Here is a 26,970-nt window from a genome sequence, read left to right on the forward strand (position 1 = left end):
TGTCAAAAAAAAAATCACATACATACAGTACATATACACGCGCGCGCACACATACACACGCGCGCACACATACACGGGCACACACACACACATACGTAAAATAGTATCTTAGGTGTTTTAAAATATTTTTTGGTGTTTATTGTCATTGCTATTGTTATTGTTACTACTACTACTACTACTACTACTACTACTACTACTACTACTACTACTACTACTACATTAACCTCGTCACTATAACCTACTAAAACAAAACATATTACTACCAACCAAACACAAACACCCTCTGGTATACACTCGTCTCCATTCTCCCCCAGAAACTTTTCCATTGGAGGAACTTTCGTAATTCTCAACCACCAGGAACTTGACCCCAAGGTGTTCCACACAAGTTTTAAAACCCTATGGGAGGCGTCTTTAAGCTTCACGACACAAATACTACTACCATTTTGAGGGTGGTCCGTTTTTTCACTATTTTGGGGGTGTACAGTCCGTTTTTTCACTATTTTAGGGTGTACAGTCCATTTTTCCACTATTTTAGGGTGTACAGTCCGTTTTTTCACTATTTTAGGGTGTACAGTCCATTTTTCCACTATTTTAGGGTGTACAGTCCGTTTTTCCACTATTTTAGGGTGTACAGTCCGTTTTTTCACTATTTTAGGGTGTACAGTCCGTTTTTTCACTATTTTAGGGTGTACAGTCCGTTTTTCTAATTAATTTTTTAATGTTTTTACCCTCTCGTGGACAGAACGCTTCTCCTTTCCACACAAAAAGGAAGGCGTATATATCTTGTTTACTTTCTCACTAAAGCCTCTCGTTGGTTGGCTTTCTGCGCCATTAAGTTGACTCCGAAGCCCTAAAGGAGAGAGAGAGAGAGAGAGAGAGAAGAGTTGATCTGGACGGTCATAACACACACACACCTGGTCCCCCCTCTCTCTCTCTCTCTCTCTCTCTCCTCTCTCTCTCACCCTCCATGATAGAAGCGGGAGGAGAACATTAGTGAAAGCAGAGGGAATAATAATGAAAGAAGTGGAATGAAAATAAGTGAAAGAAGAGGGAATAATAATGAAAGAAGCGGAATGAAAATAAGTGAAAGAAGAGGGAATAATAATGAAAGAAGTGGAATAAAATAAGTGAAAGAAGAGGACTTAAAATAAATGATAGAAGCGACAAATCAGAAACATAATTATAGTTAATGCAGTTAATATAATCATACAATATTAACACAAAATAAGATAATAATAATGAAAAAAACAACAATAAAATTAAGGAAAAGAACGAAAACAAACAAAAATATAATAAATACCACTAAATAAATATAAGTTTAATATAAAATGAAACGTAAAAAAAAAGGAATGTTAAAACTAGAGAGAGAAAGATAAAGTGTGGATAACGAATAATAGTGATAAAAGAGGAATTTAAACAAGAGGGGGAAAAATTACTGTAAAAGATCACAAGAGATAAAAAAAAATACAATAATAAAATAGATTAAATAAATATCTCATAATTAACTCCAAGGGAAGTCGGTGAGGTATTGTAGTGACGAGTGTAGTGCTGGAGTTAAGTAGCTCCAACTGGATGACTGATGCGGTGTAATAATGGTTGCTCCTCACGTAACGAGGATGGCCAATCCAAGGGCCACCTAGGCGTGAATTTGTTTAAGGTGTAGAAGCTGTCACCAACGTAACAACCACACCCTAAGTTAACGAGCTGCACGACCCAGTGTCACGGAATAGTCCGAGAAGACCGGACAACTCGCTAACTGCACTGGCTAACCATTTCCTCGGAATACGATCCTCAAATCGATTAACATTCAGGTTCCCAATTACTGCTGGGTAGACAGAGGCAAATGGCGTAAAGAAACTTGCTCATAGTTTCACCCAGCCCTAGGATCGAACCCGGGTCCACTAGCTTGCGAGGCGAGGATGCTGACCATAACACCACGCGGAGCAATGAACACACACAGTACAACTCACCAGCCTCCTACGTTATCAAATACACCCGCTAAACATAATTACTAGTTAATATCCAGTACAAAAAAATCTGATTATCCTAATTATATAGTCTAATCATACATAATTGGACTATGATAAAACAATGTTCATAAAAAGTATTGCAAATATTAAGACCGAGTTTATGGGATTGACTGATAATTGGTTATGATAGTGTCAGCTCCGGTGCAGATGTTGGCGATTATCATAAACTAATTCTGGTGACCGATTTTTACCATGATTATAACAGCATTACCAGTCGACCGAGGGAGTGCAGGTGTTCAGATCGGGTGATGTTTCTCTGTATGCTAATGATATAATAATCCATAATGACCATTCGTGGAGCTTTATATTTGTTCTTATATAAGGATGTATAACAAAAATAATTATATAAGAATACTTTATAACGTTTTTGGTGGGAATTTTTAGTTTTCTTGTTATTTTTACTTTTCTTGTTATTTTCACTTAAAGTACAGTAAAAGTTCGGGGTTATATTCTTTGTTTACTTTTAATTCACCCAATCAGCGGGAGTGTCTGTCAGCGTCGTGATACTCATACGCATGCGCTGAATTCTTACTCAGCCAATCAGCGGAAGTGTCTGATACCGTCCTGATACCCACTCTCACGGGCTGAATATTCACTCAGTCAATCAGCGTTAGTTTTAGTGTCACGTGATTTTAAACGAGAACTTCGGGAAGATGGTTTGTGTGTGTGTGTGTGTAATGGCTGACCCCTGGGAGGATCGGCCAGTGTAATTTAACGATTATTTGAGAAAGAAGTTTAGCTGTTGACACGTTGAAGTCTCGCGGTGTTCTCATTGGTCCAGTGAAGTGATCAAGGTGTGATTCAGACGGTCTGTATCGTCAAGCTCCTCCTCCAACTGTTAATTAAGTTAAGTTTTTCGTTATGTAAAGTTAGGTTAAGTTTATACACCGGGTGGAGGGGGCGAGGTCAGGTCAGGTCAGGTCAGGTCAGGTCCTTCTGGTGTCTCTGGTTAGGTTCGGTTAGGTTAGACGTGAATACTGATATTTGAGAGTTGTTTGAGGTGTTTTACCCCATATTGTTGGTAATGGGGGATGACGGGGAGAGGAGGTGGAGGAGGCGAGCGGGGAGAGGTTGTGGGGGGAGGAGGAGGGTGAGGTGGTCGAGGGGATGAGTGAGTGAGGAAATGAGAGAGTGATGAGAGAGTAGAAATGACGATGAGACATATCAAGGTATTAACTGAGACATATTTTTAACAGGAAAACATTAAAAAAATAACTATATAAATTCACCTTCGGATAATCCTCAAATTCTTATCCTTCATTAGAGTTGTGAGTAATCTTGAGAAATATAATCGTATTAATGTAATTCTCACCGTCTTATTATTTAGAGTACTGTGAAAGATTAAAGAAATATAATCCAGATAATTTTGTTCCTAATTTATTCAGATTATCGTAAAGGTAAAATATTATAATCCTTTCAAATAATTCATTCATTTATTATTGTTCACAGGAGCGTCGTGGTTCAAGGTGTATACTCCTGTTACCTTTTTTCATTAATAATTATTATTCATAGTACAGTAAAGCCTAAATAATATAACCGTGTTAAATAATTATTCCATATTACATAATCCCAAGTAGCGTGAAGAATTACATTATATCCTCACGTTATAGGTAAAAACAAACGGGAAGACAATAACTCACTCTTCCCGTGTGTATGTCCCGTAACGAAGAGTTGTGGCCAAGGTGTGGTGACGGGAGGGGGGGGGAGGCTTGGGTATATAAGGTACCTTCTCAGGTTAATTAATGAAGATACCTGTAGATTAAGGTCATTTTGGATCTTACAGGTAAGTGACGGGGTAATTAATTTGAGGTCTGTATGATTGTTTTGGGGGGAGGCGGGATATGTTTGTGTATGTCATAATGTTGTTCTCAGTACGACGAACAATGCCCCTAATGTTGTTCTCAGTACGACGAACACACTGCCCCCCCACCCCCTGCGTGCTGTATATAAAGCACATGTTAGTTATCGGTCTTTTAGGTAAATATGATAGTGATTACAGACGTGTATACCCATAATACCCAAACCTGTCATTATTACAGTGTTGGGTGCATAAATCTGTCGAGTTCGTTAAAATCCTCCCACACATACAGCCAGATTAACACACCCAACCGTAAAATTAATCCCGTACATGATATTTAACACGTGTGCTTTTGTTGTTATCTTTCGTCTAGTTAATCGGGTTTTATAACTTTTTTTCATATATATATAGGGAGTGTGTTTATATATGTAGTGTGGATATAATCGCGTCCCAATCCCCCCCCCAACCCCTCCCTCTCTCCCTCTCTCTCTCTCTCTCGGATGGTTCATGGCAGTACGACAGTTTGGGTCTTCTGGCAGTACTTTGACGTCTGGCAGATGTGATCCTTGAGGCTTGTGGGTGACCTGTGACTTCCTGGCGGGCGTATGATGTCATTACCCACCTCCTACCCACTCCATCCATCCCCTTCCATCTATCCCCCACCATCCCCATTCCCCACCCCATCACCCCATTCATCTTAAATCACCTGTATGGGACCTTCAACGTTGATTACAGGTAGATGAAAGCTTTTGTAGTCATAGTAGCCAACACAGCCAGGTAGAACTGAGAGAGAGAGAGAGAGATGGGGGGAGACATAACCTAACCATAGTCAAGACACCAGACCCATTGCTCATTAAAATACCTCTAAATCGATCAACTTTTTATCCATTGCTTCTCATGATCTACCTCACCCTTCACTTTGACCTTCTCCTCCTTCCTCCTAAGGCCCCCCCTACCCCCTCCCCCCCCCCACACACACCTGTGAGTAATACTGCCTGGGTCTTCGTAATCTTCAGAGGCAATTACCAGCAGCAGTTGCAGAGATTAGAGTGAGACGATCCATACAAACTCAACCACCTGGTCCTCTCTCACACACACAGGGATACACAAATTCTCAAAACAATGAGGAATAAGATGAAATATTTCTTAGTATGAAAATGTGCAGAGTAATGATGACTTGCAAAAATCGGTGGGTGGATAAATTTGATGTAATTTCTCTCTCTCTCTCTCTCTCTCTCTCTCTCTCTCTTAAAACTGAGGAACGACCAACCACGTATTACTACCAGGTGTTCTTCCGCTGAACCTTCACTCTCTGTTGTCGTATTTCCCTCAACCATTACACCCAAAAAAAATAAAAATTCTTATAATTCTCCTTCGTCTTTCCTTAATATCATGTTGGATTATTTTTTGTGAATTATTGTTTTTCTTTTATTCTCCCAGATTGCTTGACTTAGTGTAATTAAACGTCTTTTCATTTTGTAATTATTCGAAGGTGTAATTTGATACCTTGACTTTTCCTTGGGTCTGTTGATTGAGGGTTTTAAATATTATATGAGTTTTCTTTTTAATCTGCCTCCCTTCCTTTCTCTCCCTCTCCCTCTCACCCACTCTCTTTTTCTCCCTCCCTCCCCCTTTTTTCCTCTCTCTCTCCCTCTTTTTTCATCCCCCCCTCTCTCCTTCCCTCTCCCTTCATCCTACCTCAGCTCATTTCTCTCTCATTTTCTCTCTCTTTCTCTCTATCCTTGTCCAGCTCATTTCTCTCTCATTTTCTCTCTCTTTCTCTCTATCCTTGTCCAAAAACTGATCAAACCTTATACATTAAGAGCCGCTACAAGCCGGTGAACAAGGTGTGCTTTTATCTTGATTACAGGTGAGCTAGATGGATGCTGGCCACGGTAACTTAGGGCATGTAATGTACAGGTGAATACGAAACACCTTTTCATTTTTTCCTATTTTTTTTTTACAGAGGGAAACTTTTAACAGTCAAAGGCACATGGAACCTATTTCTCATTTCCGGAAAAAACAAGAAAAGAGATTTCTGCACCAAGCGGAATCCGGATAAAATGTAGCTTTTTTTTTACTTTCAATGATTAAACCCATGAAAAGCAATATTGGTCGGTGTAGAGGATCATTTATTTTTTTCTTATTTTTTTTTATTTTTTTTTGATCATCGTGTGCATTAATGGGTGGAGTAAAATCTCTCTCTCTCACCCTTTTTGTTCATATGTTAATGTGCACTTTGAGTCACTGAAATGGTCATTTGGAGTTTTTTTTTGTGGAAATGTGTCGTGTTTGTGTGTGTCGTGACCTTCAGTATGTGGGTGGTGGGGGGAGAGATAGGTCTGACACACACACACACATAAGAACATAAGAACATAAGAAAATAAGGAGTCTGCAATAGGCCGGTTGGCCTGTGCATGGCAGCTCCTGTCGAGAGTTACTACCACTCTCTATCATCCATGAATCTATCTAGCCTCCTTTTGAAACTTTCCAGAGTTCCCGCACTTACTACAAAGTTGCTAATCTTGTTCCACTCGTCCACCACCGTATTTGTGAACCAGTTCCTTCCTATCTCCCTCCTAAACCTAAACTTATCCAACTTGAATCCGTTGCTCCGAGTCCTATCCTGCTCGGATATTATAAGAACTTTATCTATATCCCTTTATTGATTCCTTTCACCCACTTAAATACTTCTATCATATCTCCCCGCACTCTGTCTTTCTAGGGAATGCAAGTTAAGTTTCTTTAACCTATCCTGATATGGAAGGTTTCTAAGTCCCGGAATCATTTTTGTCATTCTTCGCTGCACCGACTCTAGTGAATTTAAATCCATTCTATAATAGGGGCACCAGAACTGAACCGCATAATCGAGGTGCGGCCTGACTAGCGCGGCCTAACACACACACACACACACACACACACACACACACACACAGTAGAGTCAGTAGGATGTTTCTCCAAGGACAGACAGATGACCGCAGGATCTCGGGGCGTCCTAACAGTTGTCTCAGGAACTCAGGCACGATAATGACTCAGGTCTGCCGGACACATGCTAGTGGGAGAGTGTCAGCCGCTAGTGGGAGAGTGTCAGCCGCTAGTGGGAGAGTGTCAGCCGCTAGTGGGAGAGTGTCAGCCGCTCGTGGGACTTGAATACCAATCTCTCTAATAACCACCTATACTGTGCCTCTGTACATACTGCACTGTACCGCATCTGTTTCTCCTGACACACTATACATACTGCTCCCTACCTCCTTCCCTTCTCACTCTTTCATTCTCCTCCCTCCCTCTTCCACCTACCCTCCCTCTCTTTCCTTCTCATTCTCCTTCCCTCTTCTCCCTCCCTCCCTCCCTTCCTTCTCCTTTTCTCCCTCCCTCCCTCCTTCCTCTTCCCTTTACAGTCACATAGTCACAATGGAAGGTTCCCGTCTCTACTCAATACGGGTTTCCACCATTAAGCTGGACGTGTCAAGTCCCTTGTTTAATCCCCCGTTGGTTTATCACAGTGACCCACGATACAGGTTTGTCACAGGAATGGGACCTAACTTAATCAAGCTCCCACTGGCTTCTCCACTCCTTCACCCAGACAATGGCTTCACTATACCTCCCTTCCGACGCCAGTGTGGCTAACCTGACCTCACCTAACCTGACCTGACCTAACTTGAAGACTATCCTACCCTATCCTATCCCAACCCAACACCATCATTACCAACTCAACAAAAGATAAACTATATATCTGTTCACAAATGTTCAACACTCGGTAACAGTAGTCCTCACCAAGTTCACCAGCAGGAGGTTTAACGAACATGTCAACGTCATATGTAATTAATTCAGAGCTTCAGATCGGCTCATGTATGAAGATATTGCTCCCATTACTCCAAGTCTCCCTTAATGTCCATATTATCCAGGCTGGCACAGTTCACCTCCCGCCTTGTGTCACTTAACCCTAACCTGACCTAACCTAACCTAACCTAACCTAACCTGACCTAAACTAACCTCAATGTATAATCCAACCTTATTTTCCCCCCCCTTTATATCCTTCATTAACTCCATTGTACATGTCTAAATAGATTTATCATCTTGTGGAATGTATTAAGTCATTCCCATTGCTCAATCAAGTTGGAGAATATATTTACATAATGCCACAAGGGGTCAGACATTACCAGACAAACACACACAAAGGGTCACTTCATTCCCTCACCCCAGATGCTACGTGTGATTTTTTTAGTTCTTTCTTTGGTTAATAATAAGTTGGGTATAGTTGTATCAAAATGTGCACAGTAATGATGACTTGCAAAAATTAGGTTAGTGGGTGAGGTTGGTGTTATTTATCTGTCTGTCTGTTTCTTTCTAATATTCCTCTCTGTCTCTCTCTCTGTTTCTGTCTGTCTCTCTCTCTCTCACTTTCATTTCACACTTAGTTATTTCCTTCAGTTAGTCTCTCTCTCTGCCTATTCACAATCTTCTCTCCTTCCGTCGTTTAATCTATTTCTCGTATCCTATTAATTCCTTAGTTCCCTATTCGTTTACATCCCTATTGAGTGTATGTCAGGCGATAAAATTTCCACTCTGTTTACGTCGTCGTCCCTCTTCATACAATGGTAATTCCTCTCTCGTGTGTTGGCCATTTAATACAGCATCTCTCTCTTCTTTGTTCACAGTCGCTGCATCTTCTCATTTGTGATGGATATTGAACTCTTGAATAATTTATTGCTACCTGTCCTGGGGGTGGTTCTTATTGTGTGTGTGTGTGTGTGTGTGATGCTTTTCGTGTGTTACCTCTTTTTCTTTTTCGTTCTGTCTGTCTGTGTCTCTCTCTCTCTCTCTCTCTCTCTCTCTCTCTCTCTCTCTCTCTCTCTCTCTCTCTTTTTCTCTCTCTCTCTCTCTGTTTATCTACTCTTTTCCTTGTCTTATCTTTATCAACATGACAGTTTTATCTCCATCATCTGTACAACAAACAACCATTACTGTACAGCCCGTCACTAATGTACTACAGAAGAGTGTACTGTAAGTCATCCTCCTAGCTCACTCCCCCAGGTGTACAGACAGGTGTGTTCTCTGATAGGGAAGGCCTTAGGTTCATAAATAAAGGTAGAGTCAGTTATACAGGTATCCCAGGTAGATGCAATCAGTGTGTAAACTTTTGTGTTGTATGATTATAAAATAAGTTAACTAATACAGGACATGAAAATAAATACAATTTTTCCATTGGTGAGCAATTCTTCAACAGTATATTTTCCTCCCGCAGCTTCTTCCCGTCGTACACATCTGAGCCTGAGGGTGGTGGTGCCCCCAGGCCAGCCAGAACTGAGGGTGGCGGGGCAGAAGATCACAGGAGGAGTGTTGGGTCCACTGCAGGAGGGTAACTCCCTGTCCGTCACCTGCAGCGTGGCTGGTGGCATCCCTCCTCCCACCCTCGTGTGGAAGAAACACAATAAGGTAAGACTGACTGACTGTTCTGGGCCGAGATTGAGGAGTTTTGTGGATTAGTGAGTGATTAAAGGGTAGTGAAGATGACGTGAACTGCATAAAGGAGTGACGGGGGGAGACTACAGGTGTGGGATTATTGTTATGTGAAGTAAGTTGAACAGGTGAAGGATATTCCTGCCATTCACCTGGAAGAGACATGATTAATTTAGCAGGTGTTGTGTCTGAGCCCCACGACCCTCCCGAGACCTGGGCAGATGTTGGCGTGGGTCAGAGAGACATCGTCCACCGCTCCACTTGACTTAAATACATCCCAAGAAACTTTTATTTGGTACAAGGGGAAAAGTTTAGGACTAGTTAAAAAGCTTGGGCCAGGTGTTGGAGAGTCTTAGAGTGTTTAGGAAGAATTAGAACGAACACAAGTTGTGGTTAAGTCATTTAGGAAGAGTGTGTAAACCGAATACCAGCTCCACTTAGCCTTGATTTCGGGACTGACGAAAAAATAAATAAACTATCCTCTCTTAGCCACCTGTTGGTTACCTGCACCGAGAACAATTATGTTTAAGAAATACAAAACATCAAGACACCGAGATCTTGTGTTCCATCAGACTGTGATGTATTGCAGCGATTAAAACAGAAATTAGAATCATCTCCCGGGGGTATGAGGTCTATCTGTATAACTTATAAGATCTCACGGTGGAATTGATGGCTTGACTATACAGAAGGAATTAATTAAGACTCCCAGGTGTAACAGAGAGAAATTGATGACTCTGTACTTAAAGACAAAAAAAAAAGAAACTAATTGTTGTTGATTAATAGATAAATTTACCTGAGTAATAAATGGTTAAAGTAACAGTAGAGGTATATGGTATTGGGGTCCCAGGTAGTTGTGGTGTTGGTGGTAGTTGTGGTGGTGGTCATAGTAACAAGTGTGCAATAACTCGGTGTGAAATGAATGACAATAACGACAATTACGACTCGGCTAAAATAAATCACATATATCAAACAAGCAATCACTCTATATATTGAAACTAACAATAACATTTGATTGTCGATAGTGTTTTTATTATCACGTAATGCATCAGTATAGATATTTGTATCAGCAAAATATAAACCCGTTTTAACCCTTTGATGGCGATGATTTAACCCTTTGAGGACGATGATTTAACCCTTTGAGGACGATGATTTAACCCATTGAGGACGATGATTTAACCCTTTGAGGATAATGATTTAACCCTTTGATGGCGATGATTTAACCCTTTGATGGCGATGATTTAACCCTTTGAGGACGATGATTTAACCCATTGAGGACGATGATTTTACCCTTTGAGGACGATGTTTTAACCTTTGAGGACGATGTTTTAACCCTTTGAGGATAATGATTTAACCCTTTGATGGCGATGATTTAACCCTTTGATGACGATGATTTTACCCTTTGAGGACGATGTTTTAACCTACCCTTTGAGGACGATGTGATTTAACCCTTTGAGGATAATGATTTAACCCTTTGAGGACGATGTTTTAACCTTTGAGGATGATGATGATTAACCCTTTGATGACGATGATTTAACCCTTTGAGGATAATGATTTAACCCTTTGAGGACGATGTTTTAACCCTTTGATGACGATGATTTTACCCTTTGAGGACGATGTTTTAACCCTTTGAGGATAATGATTTAACCCTTTGATGGCGATGAGGATAATGATTTAACCCTTTGATGGCGATGATTTAACCCTTTGAGGATAATGATTTAACCCTTTGAGGATAATGATTTAACCCTTTGAGGACGATGTTTTAACCCTTTGAGGATAATGATTTACCCCTTTGATGGCGATGAGGATAATGATTTAACCCTTTGATGGCGATGATTTAACCCTTTGAGGATGATGATTTAACCCTTTGAGGATAATGATTTAACCCTTTGAGGACGATGTTTTAACCCTTTGAGGATGATGATTTAACCCTTTGATGACGATGATTTAACCCTTTGAGGATAATGATTTAACCCTTTGAGGACGATGTTTTAACCCTTTGAGGATGGTGATTTAACCTTTTAAGGGTTAAATCATTATACTGGTCCTAAAAAAAAAATATGCTTTATCCTTGAGCAAATGAAAGATCCCCCAGTAGATGCTGAAGCATTATCCATAAAGGGTTAATGCCACAAGCCGTCTCAAGTTCATTAGTCTCGTGCTGGCCGGTTCTACATACAGCCGGTTTACAATGCAGGCAACCAATATATATATCCGGCCTCGGACTGTAAATCATAACAGCTGTTCTCTGTCGGATGCTAAGTCTCATCCTTCCTGAGATGAAAAATCGTACATCAGATTCTTGATGTTATTACTCACCGCCTGGCGTCATGCTCAGCTCTCGGGGTTAGATAGGGGTCAAGTCAGGTCAAGTTAATTTAAGTTGGGTTACGTTTAGATTAGTTTAAGTTAGGTTAGGGAAGGTTGTATTAAAGTAAGTTAGATTAGGTTAAGTAAGTTTAGGGTTAGGTCAGTTTAGTAGGTTAAGTTAAGCTAAATTAGGTTAGGGTTAGGATAGTTTAGAATAGGTTAATTTAGGTAAGGTAAAGTATCATTAGGTCAGGTCAGGTCAGGAAGTAACAGCAGCAATATACAGTGATCTTATTATAAACTAAGAGCTACACATCAGCACATAACTTCCAAACTCCATTCCACAATTATCTCTCAAGAACTACGATCAGCTGTAGGAATTCTTGGAACACTAACCAGGGATTAAAGTTATTACTGAAGTTGTAAGTAAAGGATTTCTGTAGGAGGCAGAGGATTGAGGAGAATTTATTAAGGCTGTCAAGACGTGGTAGAATTTTCTTAACATGAGAAAAAAGAAGTTTGTGCTTTTTGTAATTTTATCTGTAATGAGAGAATGATTTATGGACTATGAGTTCAGAGGTGTTATGGGGGAATATGACTGTGGCATAAGGATAAGTTTAGACAGTCAGTTTTTTATGCCAGTCAGGCCGAGCAATAACACCATAGTCAGTTTTGCTCGACAGTCAGATTTAAGAATGACACCAGACAGTCAGTTTTGCTCGACAGTCAGATTTAAGAATGACATCAGACAGTCAGTTTTTCACAACAGTCAGACCTAACCACTACACCAGACAGTCAGTTTTAGAAGAACCCAGTTGTGGCAGCAGTTAAAGGTTGGCCTCCACCCTGGGTATGTTCCTGCCGTGGTCATCCAACTCACCACGTCAGGTAACTCATTTAAACTCGTCAGTGGTGGAGACCTGCCCAGTTTCTAGGAGTCTAAATTGGTTTAACAAAGTTTGGCAGAACAATACAAAGTACAATGATTAGATTACACCTGGACAGTACAGTGGAGGGATTCCTTTACTTCTGTCTGTCTGTCTGTCTCTGTCTGTCTGTCTGTCTCTGTCTGTATTGGAAAAGGTTTATTCCTTCGGGCCCACTGCTGGAAGGTTCCTCTTACACACCTTAATGAGACAATAAACTCCCAGGTAAATAATTTTGTTTGGTTTAGTCTCCAATATGAGTTAATTGTCCTAACCTAACCTAACCTAATCTGGTCTGTTAAGGCCGACTCGTAGCTTCGTTAATGATACTGGCCCTAAGAATGTACCTTTGATTGACCCTTTTAAGACACTACCTCTGATTGGTCATTTGAAGACCTCGAGAGTGCCAGGTGCCATCATGTCACTTACAAGTGCCATTATTTACCTTGTGTTGTACCCCCCCCCCTTCTCTCTCTCTCTCTCTCTCTCTCTCTCTCTCTCTCTTTCTCTCTTATATGCAATCTTTCTCTCTTTTGTCTGTCACCTTCAATCAGTTTTATATTTCCTCCGTTTCTCCAATATCTATTACTCTCTCTCTCTCTCTCTTACCTTCATTCTTTCTCTGTCTGTCTGTGTCTGTCCGTCTGTCTGTCTGTCTGTCTGTCTCTAAACATATAATAATCCAAAACACATCTCACGCCTCATCCTAGGAACTGGACTCAAAGGTGGAATCCCGGACCTCTTCGATGACGGTGAACGAGCTGACCATCAAGCACCTGTCCCGTTCCTTCCACAATGCCCGGCTTACTTGTGTCGCCACTAATAACAACGTCACCTCACCTGTCCACGCCACCGTCACCGCTATCATGAACTGTGAGTTATTTTTGTGTTTGTTATCTTGATATTATATTAGTGTGATGGAAATGTTATCATGGTGTTGTTTTTTTTGTTATTTTTGGTTAATGTGTGTGATAGTTGTTGCTATGTGCTTCGACTGGTGTTGTATTCTGTGTTATCTTGTGTTATATTAGTGTAAGGTGTTAAAATTACCACCATCAATATACCTAACCTAACCTAACCTGACCTGACCTAAATCTTAATCTGAATACTTTTTTTATTAAGTAATTTTAAGGTCAATATTTTTCCTCCTATTTCTGCGAACATAATTGGGTCTTGAGATACGAACGGACACACTCAAGTCAATGTGTAAGTGTGTCTCTTGTAATATGATATTGGGTCATATATTCTCGTATTTAATTCTATTTTTAATCTTTACCGAATAATGTTTTTTTGTAATGGCTTCTGTCAGTAGTTAAAGGCAAGATAACGTAAATAGGAATTATGATGTAGAGCCTTAGTGTACACGTCACATGTGCTAGACCCGGGTTCCAATACTGTTTTAGTTTGATTGTCGTCACCCAGTATTCAACCTTACAACTTTTTTTTCCTTTACCCTTATTGAAACATTCGGTGCAGCGATGAAATTGATTCAATTCACACCTATTCCACGCCCATCCCACGCCCATTGAAATATAGTGGGTGGGTGGGTGGGTTGGGTAGGTGGAGGGAGAGAGGGTGTTTCACCGTCAGGAGTGAGGTGTCCCTATGACAAAATGACGGAAGCTCCTGTAGGTAGAAAAATTCTGGGCGGACATTTGACGATTTGGCTGTGACAAATCTGTACATACGGACTGATTCCTCCCCCTCTAACCCCCCCCCCCATTCCCCTACCCCCATCCCAACCCCCCACCAGGACCACATAATCACTTAACTACCTCACTACAACAAATTATCCCACTACTTATTTTCTAACTATCTAATTTTGATTATTTTACATTATTTCAAAACTATTCACGCCATTTTTTTTTATTTATGGGACAACAGGAATTCGTCTATTAAAAAAATATCCACGTATGAAAAAGTCACAAAGTCGAGAAAATCCAGGTGTGTCATCCATTCAGGTTCAGTTGATTAATCCAATTTAATCCATTACCTGGTCACTGTTGGATCGTTTTACTTTTCATCACCAGACTATTTCAAATTAATACAATAACCCGGCACTTGCTTAAGGATTAATTAATTGACCATTGAATTAATACGCACCTGCCTAAGAATTAATTACTCGTGGAATTAACTGATACCTGGGAATTAATTAGTTTATATAACTCTTGTGTATAATTTAGACTATCGTTGTTTATGGTCCGTTTTATTGTGAGTTCGTTAGATGTGAAATCCCTCATCTTACAATTTATATAGAGATGAAAGTCCGTTATATGAGAGTCCGTTATATATGAAATCCCTATCTCACGGATTATATGGATATAGAAGTCCGCTATATGGAGATCTAACTATATAGATCATGTTTTGACTCTGGCATGATATAAGGACAAGAGTTATTGTGTAATTTGTGTTTCTTCCCTTTAAATAATCGGCGTGATATCCTGGGAGATGCATCATGGTGGTAATGGACGTAAACATGATATTAAACGAAGAGGATTAACTTGGGGGGGGGGGTTAAGGGAGAGGTTAATGTAATGGTGTGGTTAAGGAGAGAATATGTGGGGGATAAAGTTACGGTGGAGGTGGTGGAGAAAGAGGGGAGGAGGAGGAGGAGGAGGAGAGAAGAAGGAGAAGTAGGAGGAAGAAAGGCATTAAATATTTACCACCTGGTCATATGGAAGTTATTACACTGAAGACAGGAAGGAACAACTCAACCTCTTTAGTAGGCCAGGTGAGGTGAGAGGTCAGGTGAGGTGAGAGGTCAGGTCAATAACATGAAGGGTGACTTGAGGTTATACAAAGGTCTACCTCAAGTACTAGAAGGTGAAGTATTACTCGATATATAAAAAAAAAAACTTGAAGGTGTGACTTAAAAGAAAACAACTTAGGAGAGTCTTAAAGGTGGGTTCCAATGCCATTATCTGGTTTAGTGGCGTTAAAGGTAAAATTGGCATCGTGTTAGGTTCATACAGGTGCGCCATACTGAATACTGAGTAGTGGTGGTGGAGGTGGTACTGTACTTGATCTTTCTACTTTCCTAAATTGTAAAGTTAGGTGTTGATTCATAGCTGTTTCAAGGAGAGAGGGGTAAGGGGGTGTACCATATCTCAAACCAATGACCATTTGAATAGGTGAACTTTGTATCAACTCAACCACCGTACATCTAATTAAAGATATAGGTGGAATAGGTAAAAAATTTAATTACAAATACCAATACCTGACACACCTACGATTACCTTTCGATATATATTCAGGTATTTCAGGTATTAACATTATTTACCACGTTAATGATGTAATATTGACAACAGGTATGAGTGTTTTAGATTATTACAGGTAAGTTAGTCAGATATGACAGGTGAATTATTCCTATTTAAGAGAAGTGCCATTTGGGAGGTGACAGGAGGTGCCAGTGAAGGCAGACTGAGAATAACCTGTATTTATAATGTGTTACGGCCGCCAGGGAGAGGTAAGAGGTAGTGAGGGATGACTGTGCAAGTAAAGGAGGCGCTGAACTTAATGCTGAATTTCCGCTTTAATGAGGGAATACTGAGGGGGGGGGGGCGTTACGATAATATCCGGGTATTATCGTTATTTTAGCTCGAGATGTGTTGAGAAGGCAGTAAAGGAGGGAAATGAGAGAGTAAGGGGGATAACGTAGAGAAGTGAAGTGCGTTAGTGAAGAAATAAGAAGAGATATTACTTGATAAATACAACAACAAGCAAATAAATAAGAAAAATAGTTGAAAGACGAAATTTAAGAATATTTCGTTTTTTGTTTTTAAATAATTCAACAAATAAGACGATCATTTTAGAGGAATTCAACCACAAGAAATATAAACAAATACAACATAAACATAGACTTCCATTGGGAAAAAACAAACGATTTATACAATAGAAAAGCAAACAAAATAAACATCAATCAGTTCTAAATTCTACGACGACTTAGGTCACTTGGGACACCCACGCCAGAGCCGAGGACCATCTACAACGCCTTTATTCTCCCCAAACTAACGTATGCGTCACCAGCCTGGTCGTCTTATCTCAACTCCACCCAACAACGTCGGCTAGAGAAGGTACAGAAAAGGGCCTGCAGCATCATGCTCGGCGCAGGATACTCCGGCTACACCAACGCTCTCTCCACCCTGGAAATGCCATCCCTCAGTGACCTCCACCACCAAGCACTGGCAAGGTTTGGCCATGAACTACCGCACCACCCTCGTCATCGCCAACTCCTGCCACCGGCAGTCCCCCACCCACCTCGTGCAGTCCGCCACTACAACAAAATTCAGCCCATAAGAGCCCGCACCGATAGATATAAGAACAGCACCATCCCATCTATTGTTAAAATAATAAACAACTCCTGATTTATGTACTGTACAGCCCTGTAAATGTATTCAATGCATACTAGGCTATATCATTATGTCTAAATCAAATGTAAGTCTGTATATTTTCAGCCACCGGCTGCAACTCTATTAATAAACCGTTTGTTATTATTATTATTATTATTATTATTATTATTATTATTATTATTATTATTATTATTATTATTATTATTATTATTATTATTATTATTATTATTTTAATCGTAAAAAAAAGAAAGAAAAAGAAAATGGGAAACGCTTAGTGAAGATAAAAGAGAAAGAAAACGTGGCAGATGAAGGGGAGAATATCCTAAAGGGACCAAATTTGAAGAGGCAGTAAGGCGCTTAATGGGGTGGAAACATGGCAGGCCCCCTTGAACTGGACCGAGTGGGGGGGCAGATGTTTAAAGGGGAGAGGAAAATATTTAAGACAAGTTTAGTTTAGTTTTTTTATCATGAAATACATTACCTTGACGGGTTGTGTTAAATAAATAACCCCTTAATAGCTACGGTAATTACACCCTTGTATAAAATAAAACATTGCTAGTATGTGCTAAGAAAATAGATCGGGGTCATAAATAAAGTGAAATAGACTTGTTTTTATAAATGAAGAGACGAGAGATATATTTACCAAACGTTGGTTTATGTCAGGGTTATGTTAGGTAAAAACATGAATTAATGTAAAAAGCCTAATAACCTGTATAAAGGAATAAAAACACATAATAAAAGAATAAGATAAACAGACTTAATAAAAAAATAAACACCAAACAGTTTCAAAAATAAATTATAAAATACTTATAATAAACACGATATATAATGTAAGTAAAAAAAAAAAGAAAAAATAGCCCAAAGGAAAACAAAAATAGAAATGTAGAAACTTGTGCTGCTATTTGTCTTAAGTAATGGAGAATGGAAACAAAACAAAGAGAGAAGAGAAAGTGTGTGTGTGTGTGTCTGTGTGAGTGTGAGTGTGTGTGTGTGTTTGTGTGAGAGAGTGTGTGTGTGTGTGTGTGAGTGTGTGTGAAAGGAGAAGAAAAGAGGGAAGTCTATTTCGTTCTGGTGGACAAATTGGAGCAGGAGATAACTTCATCACACGTAAAGTTAACACAGATGGACCTCCCCTCCCTCTCCCTCCCTCTCTCTCCTTCCCTCCTTCCTTCCCTCCCTCCTTCCCTCCTTCCCCCCCAGTCGTGGTGTGTGGGGATAAGTCGTCCAACCTCTCCTCGTGACAGGTAAAACATATCACTTATCACTTAACTTAATTTTCTTTCTGGGTGTTAATACGTCACTTGTGTCTCTGGAAAGTATTAAATATTTTTTTTTTTTTGGAGGTGGAGTTAAAGAAGAAAAATATATATAATTTGTAGAGAAAAGTATTATTTTTAAAGGGAGGAAAAATTTTCATCTCTCACGAACCAGCCAATGAGAATACCCCCATGTCTAGCCAATGAGAATACCCCGTTTCTAGTGACGTCAGATTAATGAATGAAGTTTTTATGGGTACGGTGGCTGGGAGGATAGCCCACTCGTCTCCCGTCCCTAAGGTCACTGGTTCACTCTCAGGTGTGTTCTTAGTCCATATTAACTTTGAATAGGGAAGTGATGGCGGTCAAGCTCACTGCCCTAGAGACACTTCCTATACATACATACATACATACATACATACATACATACATACATACATACATACATACATACATACATACATACATACTTTTATTACTATTTTGAAGATATTTTTAACATCAATACTTTCAATTAACAGGAAATTATATATATATATATTTTTAAACATCTCAGGTAAATCACGTCTTCAGCACGACACCAGGAGGTATAATCACCGCATTATTCACACCGCTCATCCAATTCTTGTCTCTCTTTCACACTTAATCAAGTCAGACTTAACGTAACCTAATGTCAGCGTGTAGATTAGCCATTCATCTAATCTCGGTAAGCAGTGAGAGTTAAAGAGAATCACTAATCCTTAAGTAAAGATAGATTAAAACAGTCTCTGGCAGCTAACACTAATTTCCTTTCCCTCCCCCGTGGTAAGAATTTAAGTGAATGTTTATGTTTGACGAGTGATATAACGCGTATGTTATTTTTACTTTGATTTGTTTGTTTGTGCGTTAATTTGTTATTTATTTTAGTTTATTTATTTATTTATTTATTTTTATTTATTTTTTTATTTGTGCATTTATTTACTTTTCATTTTTCTTTTTTTTTTTAATTTTTTTTTATTTATTTATTTGTGCTTTTACTTTTTTGTATTTGTTTGTTTGTTTGTTTGTTTAGAAAGTCGTGCTGGGATAAAGAATTAGAATAGGTTGATCATTTCTATTTTTCGTCTAAGAGAAGAAGAATAAAGGGAAGTAGAAGCAACAACAAGATAAAAGATAAGAAAAAATGATCAGATATGATAAATGAACGAAGGGGAGGTAAAGGAACAGAAGACAAGGAGAGGAAGAAAGAAACACACGAGGAAAGAAGAATAAAAAGTCCAAGACCCGGTTTTAATTACTTTCAGTGTTCACAACCCGGAAAACTTAAACAAAACAGCAACTTTGACCTTTGTTAACAGTTTTAAGCTTCAGAGAACGAGAGAAAACCTACACCTAGAGAGAGAGAGAGAGAGAGAGAGAGAGAGAGAGAGAGAGAGATTGACCATCACCTGATTAGATATCCTGTGAGGTTCTAATTAATCCACTAATGAGACGTCCAGGTAGCGAGATATCAAAGGGTATGAATCACATACACCTGAGTTGATACCTGGATTAATCTCACCTGGTCACCATATACGTATACCTGTGGAGTGGAATAGTACAAGGGTATCAGGTGTGTTAATCTCTTCATTGTCTACCTGGAAGTGTACTCCTGGTCAGGTTAATGAAGTATAGGAACAATAGAGTCCAGGTAAAAGATTAGTTCTCTTGGTAGTTGTCAAGTCTCTCTGGTTTCTTCTCTGTCTTCATTACAACGGGACGTGTTGAGTAATGACTTCCACGTTTTTTAATTAAATACAAATACAACTTTTTTTCACTATAATATAAAAACTTGGACTTGGAATGTTACGTAGGAGTAGTCGTTGAGTTAAGATGAGCCTTTGTTGTTTGTTGTATACTTGTATATTTTTGTGGGTAAGTTTTTGCCAGAAAGTCAAGAGTGGATGTCAAGAATCTTCCTGTTTTTTATTCTGTCATCATCTTATAATGCTCACTGCAGGACTCTCAAGGTTATGTGTTTTTCTACATAATCAACACACAGTTAAGACATATATCTCAGCACATTCTTCCGCTCTCTTACACCCACGTACAGTTGAGGACATTTCCGACTGGTACACTCAGTGGTGTTAGTCCTCGACTCGTGAATCAGAAAACCTCTTGAGTTCCTTTGACGCCAACGTGACTTCATACAGGGAATCTCTGACGTCATTGTGACGGCAGTAGAAGTATTCTGAAGTTATCGTGACGTTGTGCAGGGATCGTCTGACGCCATCGTCATGACTCATTGGCTGCTAGATCTGGGAGCTGAACTCTCATTGGCTGTTGGTTTTGGAAGCTTCACTAGCGTAAAAGCATGTCACGATAATCACTCAAACTGTAGACAGAAACAAACCTTCCGTGACTGGCCGTGGCCCTGACTATATACCCTACACGCTGCTTATGGCCGTGGCCCTGACTATATACCCTACACGCTGCTTATGGCCGTGGCCCTGACTATATACCCTACACGCTGCTTATGGCCGTGGCCCTGACTATATACCACACGCTGCTTGGCGGCCGTGGCCCCTGACTATATACCCCACACGCTGCTTATGGCCGTAAGGCCCTGACTATATACCCTACACGCTGCCGCGGCGGTCGTGGCCCTGACTATATACCCTACACGCTGCTTGGCGGCCGTGGCCCTGACTATATACCCCACACGCTGCTTGCGGTCGTGGCCCTGACTATATACCCCACATCGCCGCCTGGCGGCCGTAGCCCTGACTATAATTCACACGCCGCTTTCAGGCCGTGGCCCTGACTATATACCCCACATGCTGCTTGCGGTCGTGGCCCTGACTATATACCCTACACGCTGCTTATGGCCGTGGCCCTGACTATATACCCTACACGCTGCTTATGGCCGTGGCCCTGACTATATACCCTACACGCTGCTTATGGCCGTGGCTGTTTATGTACGAGTACATAACGTAAAAAAACCCGCCAAAACTACATCAATTAATTTATGAGAGCATTATGTAAATGAAGAAGCATGTAACGTTGCTGGACCATGTAATGAGTAAAATAAATCGTGTTGCTTTAAAATATTCAGGTCCCAGGCTGTCTCGTGTGCCCTGGTATAGTCAGACTCAGTGTACAACTATAACGCCCCGTAACATACAACTCTCAACCTTATCACCCTTTTATACTGACATGTCTGATACGGTCCAACATCACAGAAAACAACTTTATCAACAACAATAAAAGTTTTGTAGAATATTATACTCTGAATCCTGACGTATATAATCTTTCATCTTCTTGACATAAAGTTATCTGGCGTGAAGGAGTTTGTTTTTTCTTGTAAAGTTGGATATACAGAAGAGTATAAGTTGTATCTGCCCCTCTCAAGTCATGTTACCTCTTGCTAACTACAGTAAAGGTTGAGAAAAACACACTACAAGTTTGTCGTCCAGTTTTGAAGTTCGCTCGTTAGAGATCAACGCCAGCGAGATCCAGAAGCTTTAGCGAGAGAGATAGAGGGAGAGATGGATTGAGAGAGAGAGATGGACTGAGCGAGAGATGGACTGAGCGAGAGAGAGAGAGAGAGAGAGAGAGAGAGAGAGAGAACGAGAGAGAAAACGAAACACACAAAAGACCAAGAGAGAGACAGCGAGATAGTGAGACCACACCAGTGATCTCAAAACACAAAAGGCAAAGTCAGACGGTGCTTAAGAGCTGAATAGGTAATTACAAGATAATGCTTGATGAATGGGTAATTACGAGATAATGTACGAGGGAGGAAACGAGCAAGTTGTGGAAAGTTGAATAATAGTAGAGATATTCCTATGTACGAGCCATTTACCTGAGAAAGCTATAGCTGGGTCAGGTGATATTTGGGTGATTACCTGACTAATTACCTCAGTGAATGGTAAGGTAATGAAGGGTAATGCAAGGTATAATGAGAAGTATAACGAGTAGTAATTAAATATATAATGGGGGATAATGAGGTGATAATGAAAGGTTTAATGAGGTGATAATGAAAGGTATAATGAGGTGATAATGAGAGGTATGAGTTAGTGATGAGTTATAAAATTATAATGAGAAGGATAATGGAACAATAACCTCATTTAATTAGTTTCATTGTAAGGAGTGCGGGAAATAATGAGTAAATTGTTTCATAATGAGTGATGAATTTATGAATTTGGTGTCAAGGTGAGGCTGGAGTGATTAAGTGAGGGATTATGAGTTATTTAAGGCTAGGATAATTCCGTAACAACAGCGCTGATTGGTTGAGAATTTCAGAACTGTAGCGCGTATTGGATAGGAATTTTAGTACTGAAGCTCTGATTGGATGATAATTTCAATACACAGCGCTGATTGGCTTATAATTCCGATACAACAACGCTGATTGGTTGAAAAATCCGATACAACAGCGCTGATTGGCCGAAGCTAACGTTAAGAGTATCAGGACATTTATAGCGTCATCTGCTGTATTTAGTCCATAACACTGTAAGCTGTGTAGAGTTAATCCTCACCTAACTATTTTTTCTTTAATCAGCTTTTAACCAGACCAGATTAGTAACACACACACACACACACACACACACACACACACACACACACACACACACACACCCCACCACCATTAATCCTACTCCCTACCTTTGCTCCCCAGTCCCCCACCCTTCCCACCCACCAACCCTCCCACCTCCTACTCCTCCCCACCTCCTACTCTCCCCCACCTCCTACCCTCCCCACCTCCTCTCCTCCCCACCTCCTACTCCCTCCCCCACCTCCTACTCCTCCCACCTCCTACTTCTCCCACCTCCTACTCCTCCCCACCTCCTACTCCTCCCCACCTCCTACTCCTCCCCACCTCCTACTCCTTACTCCTCCCCCATACCCTCCCCAGCCACTCACCTATAATCTTCCCAGGAGCTTATGTCTTCAGGCGAGAGAGCGGTCAAGTTAACATGAAAGCCGAAGGAATTTGACATTTCCTGGTCTCTGTTTCACGTTGTCATTATATCCTGCCTTAACCCAACCTAACCTAACCTAACCTAACCTAACCTAACCTAACCTAACCTAACACGACAACATAATAGGTTAATATAGACTCATTAATGGTGATTTCAACGCAATTAGAGAGATAATTTATTTTTTTAACACCTACGAGGAAAATTTAATAATGGTGAGTTAAATTAGATCGAAGGTAAACTTGTTAACTTTTGATAATATAAGTAGAGCTTATGAATTATTTATTTATTATGAAATGTATTAGAAATTAACCTAGAAAAACTCAGTGGCTATAAAATAAACTAAAATGAACTGAATTCCATCCATCTGAATTTTAATAACGTCAGCTCCACCACCACCACAGTCCTGGGAGCAATTATAGGCCAGTTAGGGGTTAAAGAAAACGGGATTATTACTCACAAATGACCATAAACTATTAAGAATATATAACTCCCTCAATTATTTCGTAAAGGTTCAGTAGACCTTAAGTTTAGAACCGAATTGAGAGGAAAAAAAATAGATTTATTTCATTGAGGAATAAAAATGAGAACTAAGAATTTTGAAATGAATAGCGCAGTGAGAAAATAAATTGAGGAACTTAAAGAAAATGTAATTATGGCCAGAGATCATTAATATATATATATAAAAAACGGCAAAAATATGATGAATAAAGAAAAAAAGCAAGTGAACAATGACAGATTTAACTTGCAGGTATTTATAAAATCCCCAAAAGTGACAAAAGAAAAACCCTACATACCAAATCACCATATACTAAAAAAAAAAAAATATCAGTCGATTTTAACCTGATAACAACCATGATTCTAAAACGTATTAAACCATCACATAATATTTACGTGTTGTTCAGGACGTTGCTCGGAGATCCAATGACTATGTGAGGAGTATAGTAGTAACTTTATTCTGATATTTGTAGACGTGGGGAAATATACGGTGTCTATGTTAAGTGTTTTGAGGAACTGGGGTAGAGAGGAAGCTTATGTTGTGACAGTAACGTAACAAAAACACGAGATATGGAACCAAAACACGAGATATGGAACCAAAACAAGAGATATGGAACCAAAACACGAGATATGTAACCAAAACACGAGATATGGAACAAAAACACGAGATATGGAACCAAAACAAGAGATATGGAACCAAAACACGAGATATGGAACCAAAACACGAGGTATGGAACAAAAAAACACGAGATATGGGATAAAAACACGAGATATGGAACCAAAACACGAGATATGGAACCAAAACACGAGATATGGAGATATGGAACCAAAACACGAGATATGGAACCAAACACGAGAGATATGGAACCAAACACGAGATATGTATGGAACCAAAACACGAGATATGAAACCAAAACATGAGATATGGAACAAAACACGAGATATGGAACAAAAACACGAGATATGGAACAAAAACACGAGATATGGAACAAAAACACGAGATATAAGAAGTAAAGGCTGTAAAGGTGTATTTGATGTTATGTTTACTTAAGTGTGTGGTATTAATTAGTTTTCTATAGGTAATTATATCATGTTTTTATTTAATTACCTGTATGTGTGTCTGGTATATATTGATCCCTCGTGACACATATTGTTCCCTCATGACACATATTGCCCCTCATGACACATATTGCCCCTCATGACACATATTGCCCCTCATGACACATATTGCCCCTCATGACACATATTCCTCTCCCATGGTGGTAGTTTGTGTTGGAACGACCATATGCATCCTAACAGTTACCGCTGATCACCTACCCCTTTCATTCCCTCCCCTTCCTCTTCCTCTATCCTTCCTCTCGTCTATCCTCCTACTTATTCTTCTTCCTCCCTCTCCTCCCACCAGTTCCTCTTCCTCTCATCTTCTCTCCCTTTCCTCTTCCTCTCATCTTCTCTCCCTTTCCTCTTCCTCTCATCTTCTCTCCCTTTCCTCTTCCTCTCATCTTCTCTCCCTTTCCTCTTCCTCTCCTCTCCCATCCCTCCTCCCTACCTCTCTCCCTCCCATCCCGTCTCTTCCCTTGATGGTAGTTACGGCAATAGTGTATTAGGACCTCCTTTCACCCCACTCCTTCCCCCTCACCCTTCCCCCCCTCACCCCCTCACCTCCTTCTCCCTAATATTCCATCAATACTCTTTCCCCCTCATTTACTCCTCTCCCTCCTCCTCCCTCCTTACCCATTGGCACTTATCACTTCCTGCTCCCCCTTGCCCCTGCCCAGCCTCTCCCCGTCCATTCCCTCCTTCCCACAGCACACCACCATGTCATAATTTCACTGGCCCCACAGGCTGTCAGACATCTCCCCCCTCCCTCTCCCCCCCTCCCTCTCCTTCCTCCCCCCTCCTGCTCCCTCCCCCCCTCCTCAGCCCCCCTCTCCCCCTCCCCCCCCTCTCCCCCTGCCCTCCCCCCCCTCTCTCCCCTGCCCCTCCCCTGCCCTCCCCCTCCCCCGCCCCTCCCCCCCCCTGCCCCTCCCCCTCTCCCCCCGCTCCCTCCCCCTCTCCCCCCGCCCCTCCCCCCTCCCTGCCTCCTCCTTGCTGCATATATCATAATAGTAACCAACCGCTCCCATTAATCCATCCCCATTTCCTCCCCTTCTATTTACATTATAATAGAGTACAGTGGACACCTCTCTTTAACGGACTCCACTGAGGAAAGTCCGTTATATCAAGGTGTCTGTCTGATGTGAAACTTCTATTTAATGAGCTATATAGAGATGAAATTCCGTTATATAGAAGGTCTTATAGATGATCAAAACCTTCATATAACGGATTCTTTAGAGATAAGTCCGTTATATAGAGGTTTTACTTAATCATACCTTGTTTATTTGTTTATTTATTTGTTTATTTTTTTGTGTGTACCTTCAGTGAGGCCGTTGGTAACCAGGTTGGAGTCGCCACCAAAATCATTAAGGGTTGGCCGGGAGTATGAGATCCCCTGCGTTGTTGCCGGATCTCGACCTCAGGCTAACATCACCTGGACACTTGGCAACGTTGCATCCCATTCCCCAATCGTGGCTAATGTGAGTATCAAATATTTTTTTTCTTCTCTTGTGTTCCTGTGTTCCTTATTTTCTCTCCTGTGTTTAAATTTATCGTTAATTACGGATATATTAGACAAAACGGTCCTGAATCTTGATATTTCCTGGAGTGAGAAGTATTTTATCTCAAGGGTCTTTCGCAATGTATACAAATCTTTCTTTTATGGGAGTTAAATTTATGGTTGTATTTTTTTTCCTGTTATTTCACATATATCAGCTAGACTAGTTGGTTCACGTCACTCAAATGGTCATTAGCGACGACTGCACCTCGTTATGGGTGAGATTTAGGGTAGTGCGTGTGTGTGTGTGTGTGTGTGTGGAGGAGTGTGTTAATGTGTGTCTGTTTTTCGTTCTCTCTCTCTCTCTCTCTCTCTCTCTCTCTCTTCGTAATGACAATAGTTCTCTGACATTACTGTACATTCCCCCTCACCTACCACCATCACCCTTGCAACTACCACCATTCTTTACAGCAACCACTATCACCTACCACCACTACCACAACTATTAGACCTACCCCACTATCCTTTACAACTACCACCATCACGTCCACCCACCACTATTATCTTTACAGCTATCACCATTCTGTTTCAGCCACCACGATCCCAAACCACCACCATTACAGCTACTACCATTCTTTACAGCCACCACCATCACCAACAACCACCACTTTACCCAACACCCAACTTGTTATGGATTTGTTTTTCCTTTTGTCTCTTTTATCCACATTTTTCTCTGTTCCTCTTTCGTCTCTATTTTATGTTGCTCTTTATCTCTTCTTTTGTATTTTGCTCTGTTTCTCCTCTTTTCCTCTTTCT

At 40.5% G+C, this 26,970-nt stretch overlaps 1 protein-coding gene across 1 annotated transcript in view; it reads left to right on the forward strand.

Annotated features, from left to right (window-relative positions):
- Positions 1–26,970, forward strand: part of LOC121873428 (nephrin-like) — a 297,799-nt gene that overhangs the window by 124,908 nt on the left and 145,921 nt on the right. Inside the window, exons 5-7 of the mRNA XM_042377008.1 lie at positions 9,074–9,264; positions 13,232–13,394; positions 25,983–26,137. Of these exons, the coding sequence (XP_042232942.1) occupies positions 9,074–9,264; positions 13,232–13,394; positions 25,983–26,137 (509 nt within the window). The remainder of the gene's footprint in view (positions 1–9,073; positions 9,265–13,231; positions 13,395–25,982; positions 26,138–26,970) is intronic.

This window comes from Homarus americanus, unplaced genomic scaffold (assembly GCF_018991925.1).
Source record: "Homarus americanus isolate GMGI-L3 unplaced genomic scaffold, GMGI_Hamer_2.0 scaffold34739, whole genome shotgun sequence".
NCBI classification, from domain to species: domain Eukaryota; kingdom Metazoa; phylum Arthropoda; class Malacostraca; order Decapoda; family Nephropidae; genus Homarus; species Homarus americanus.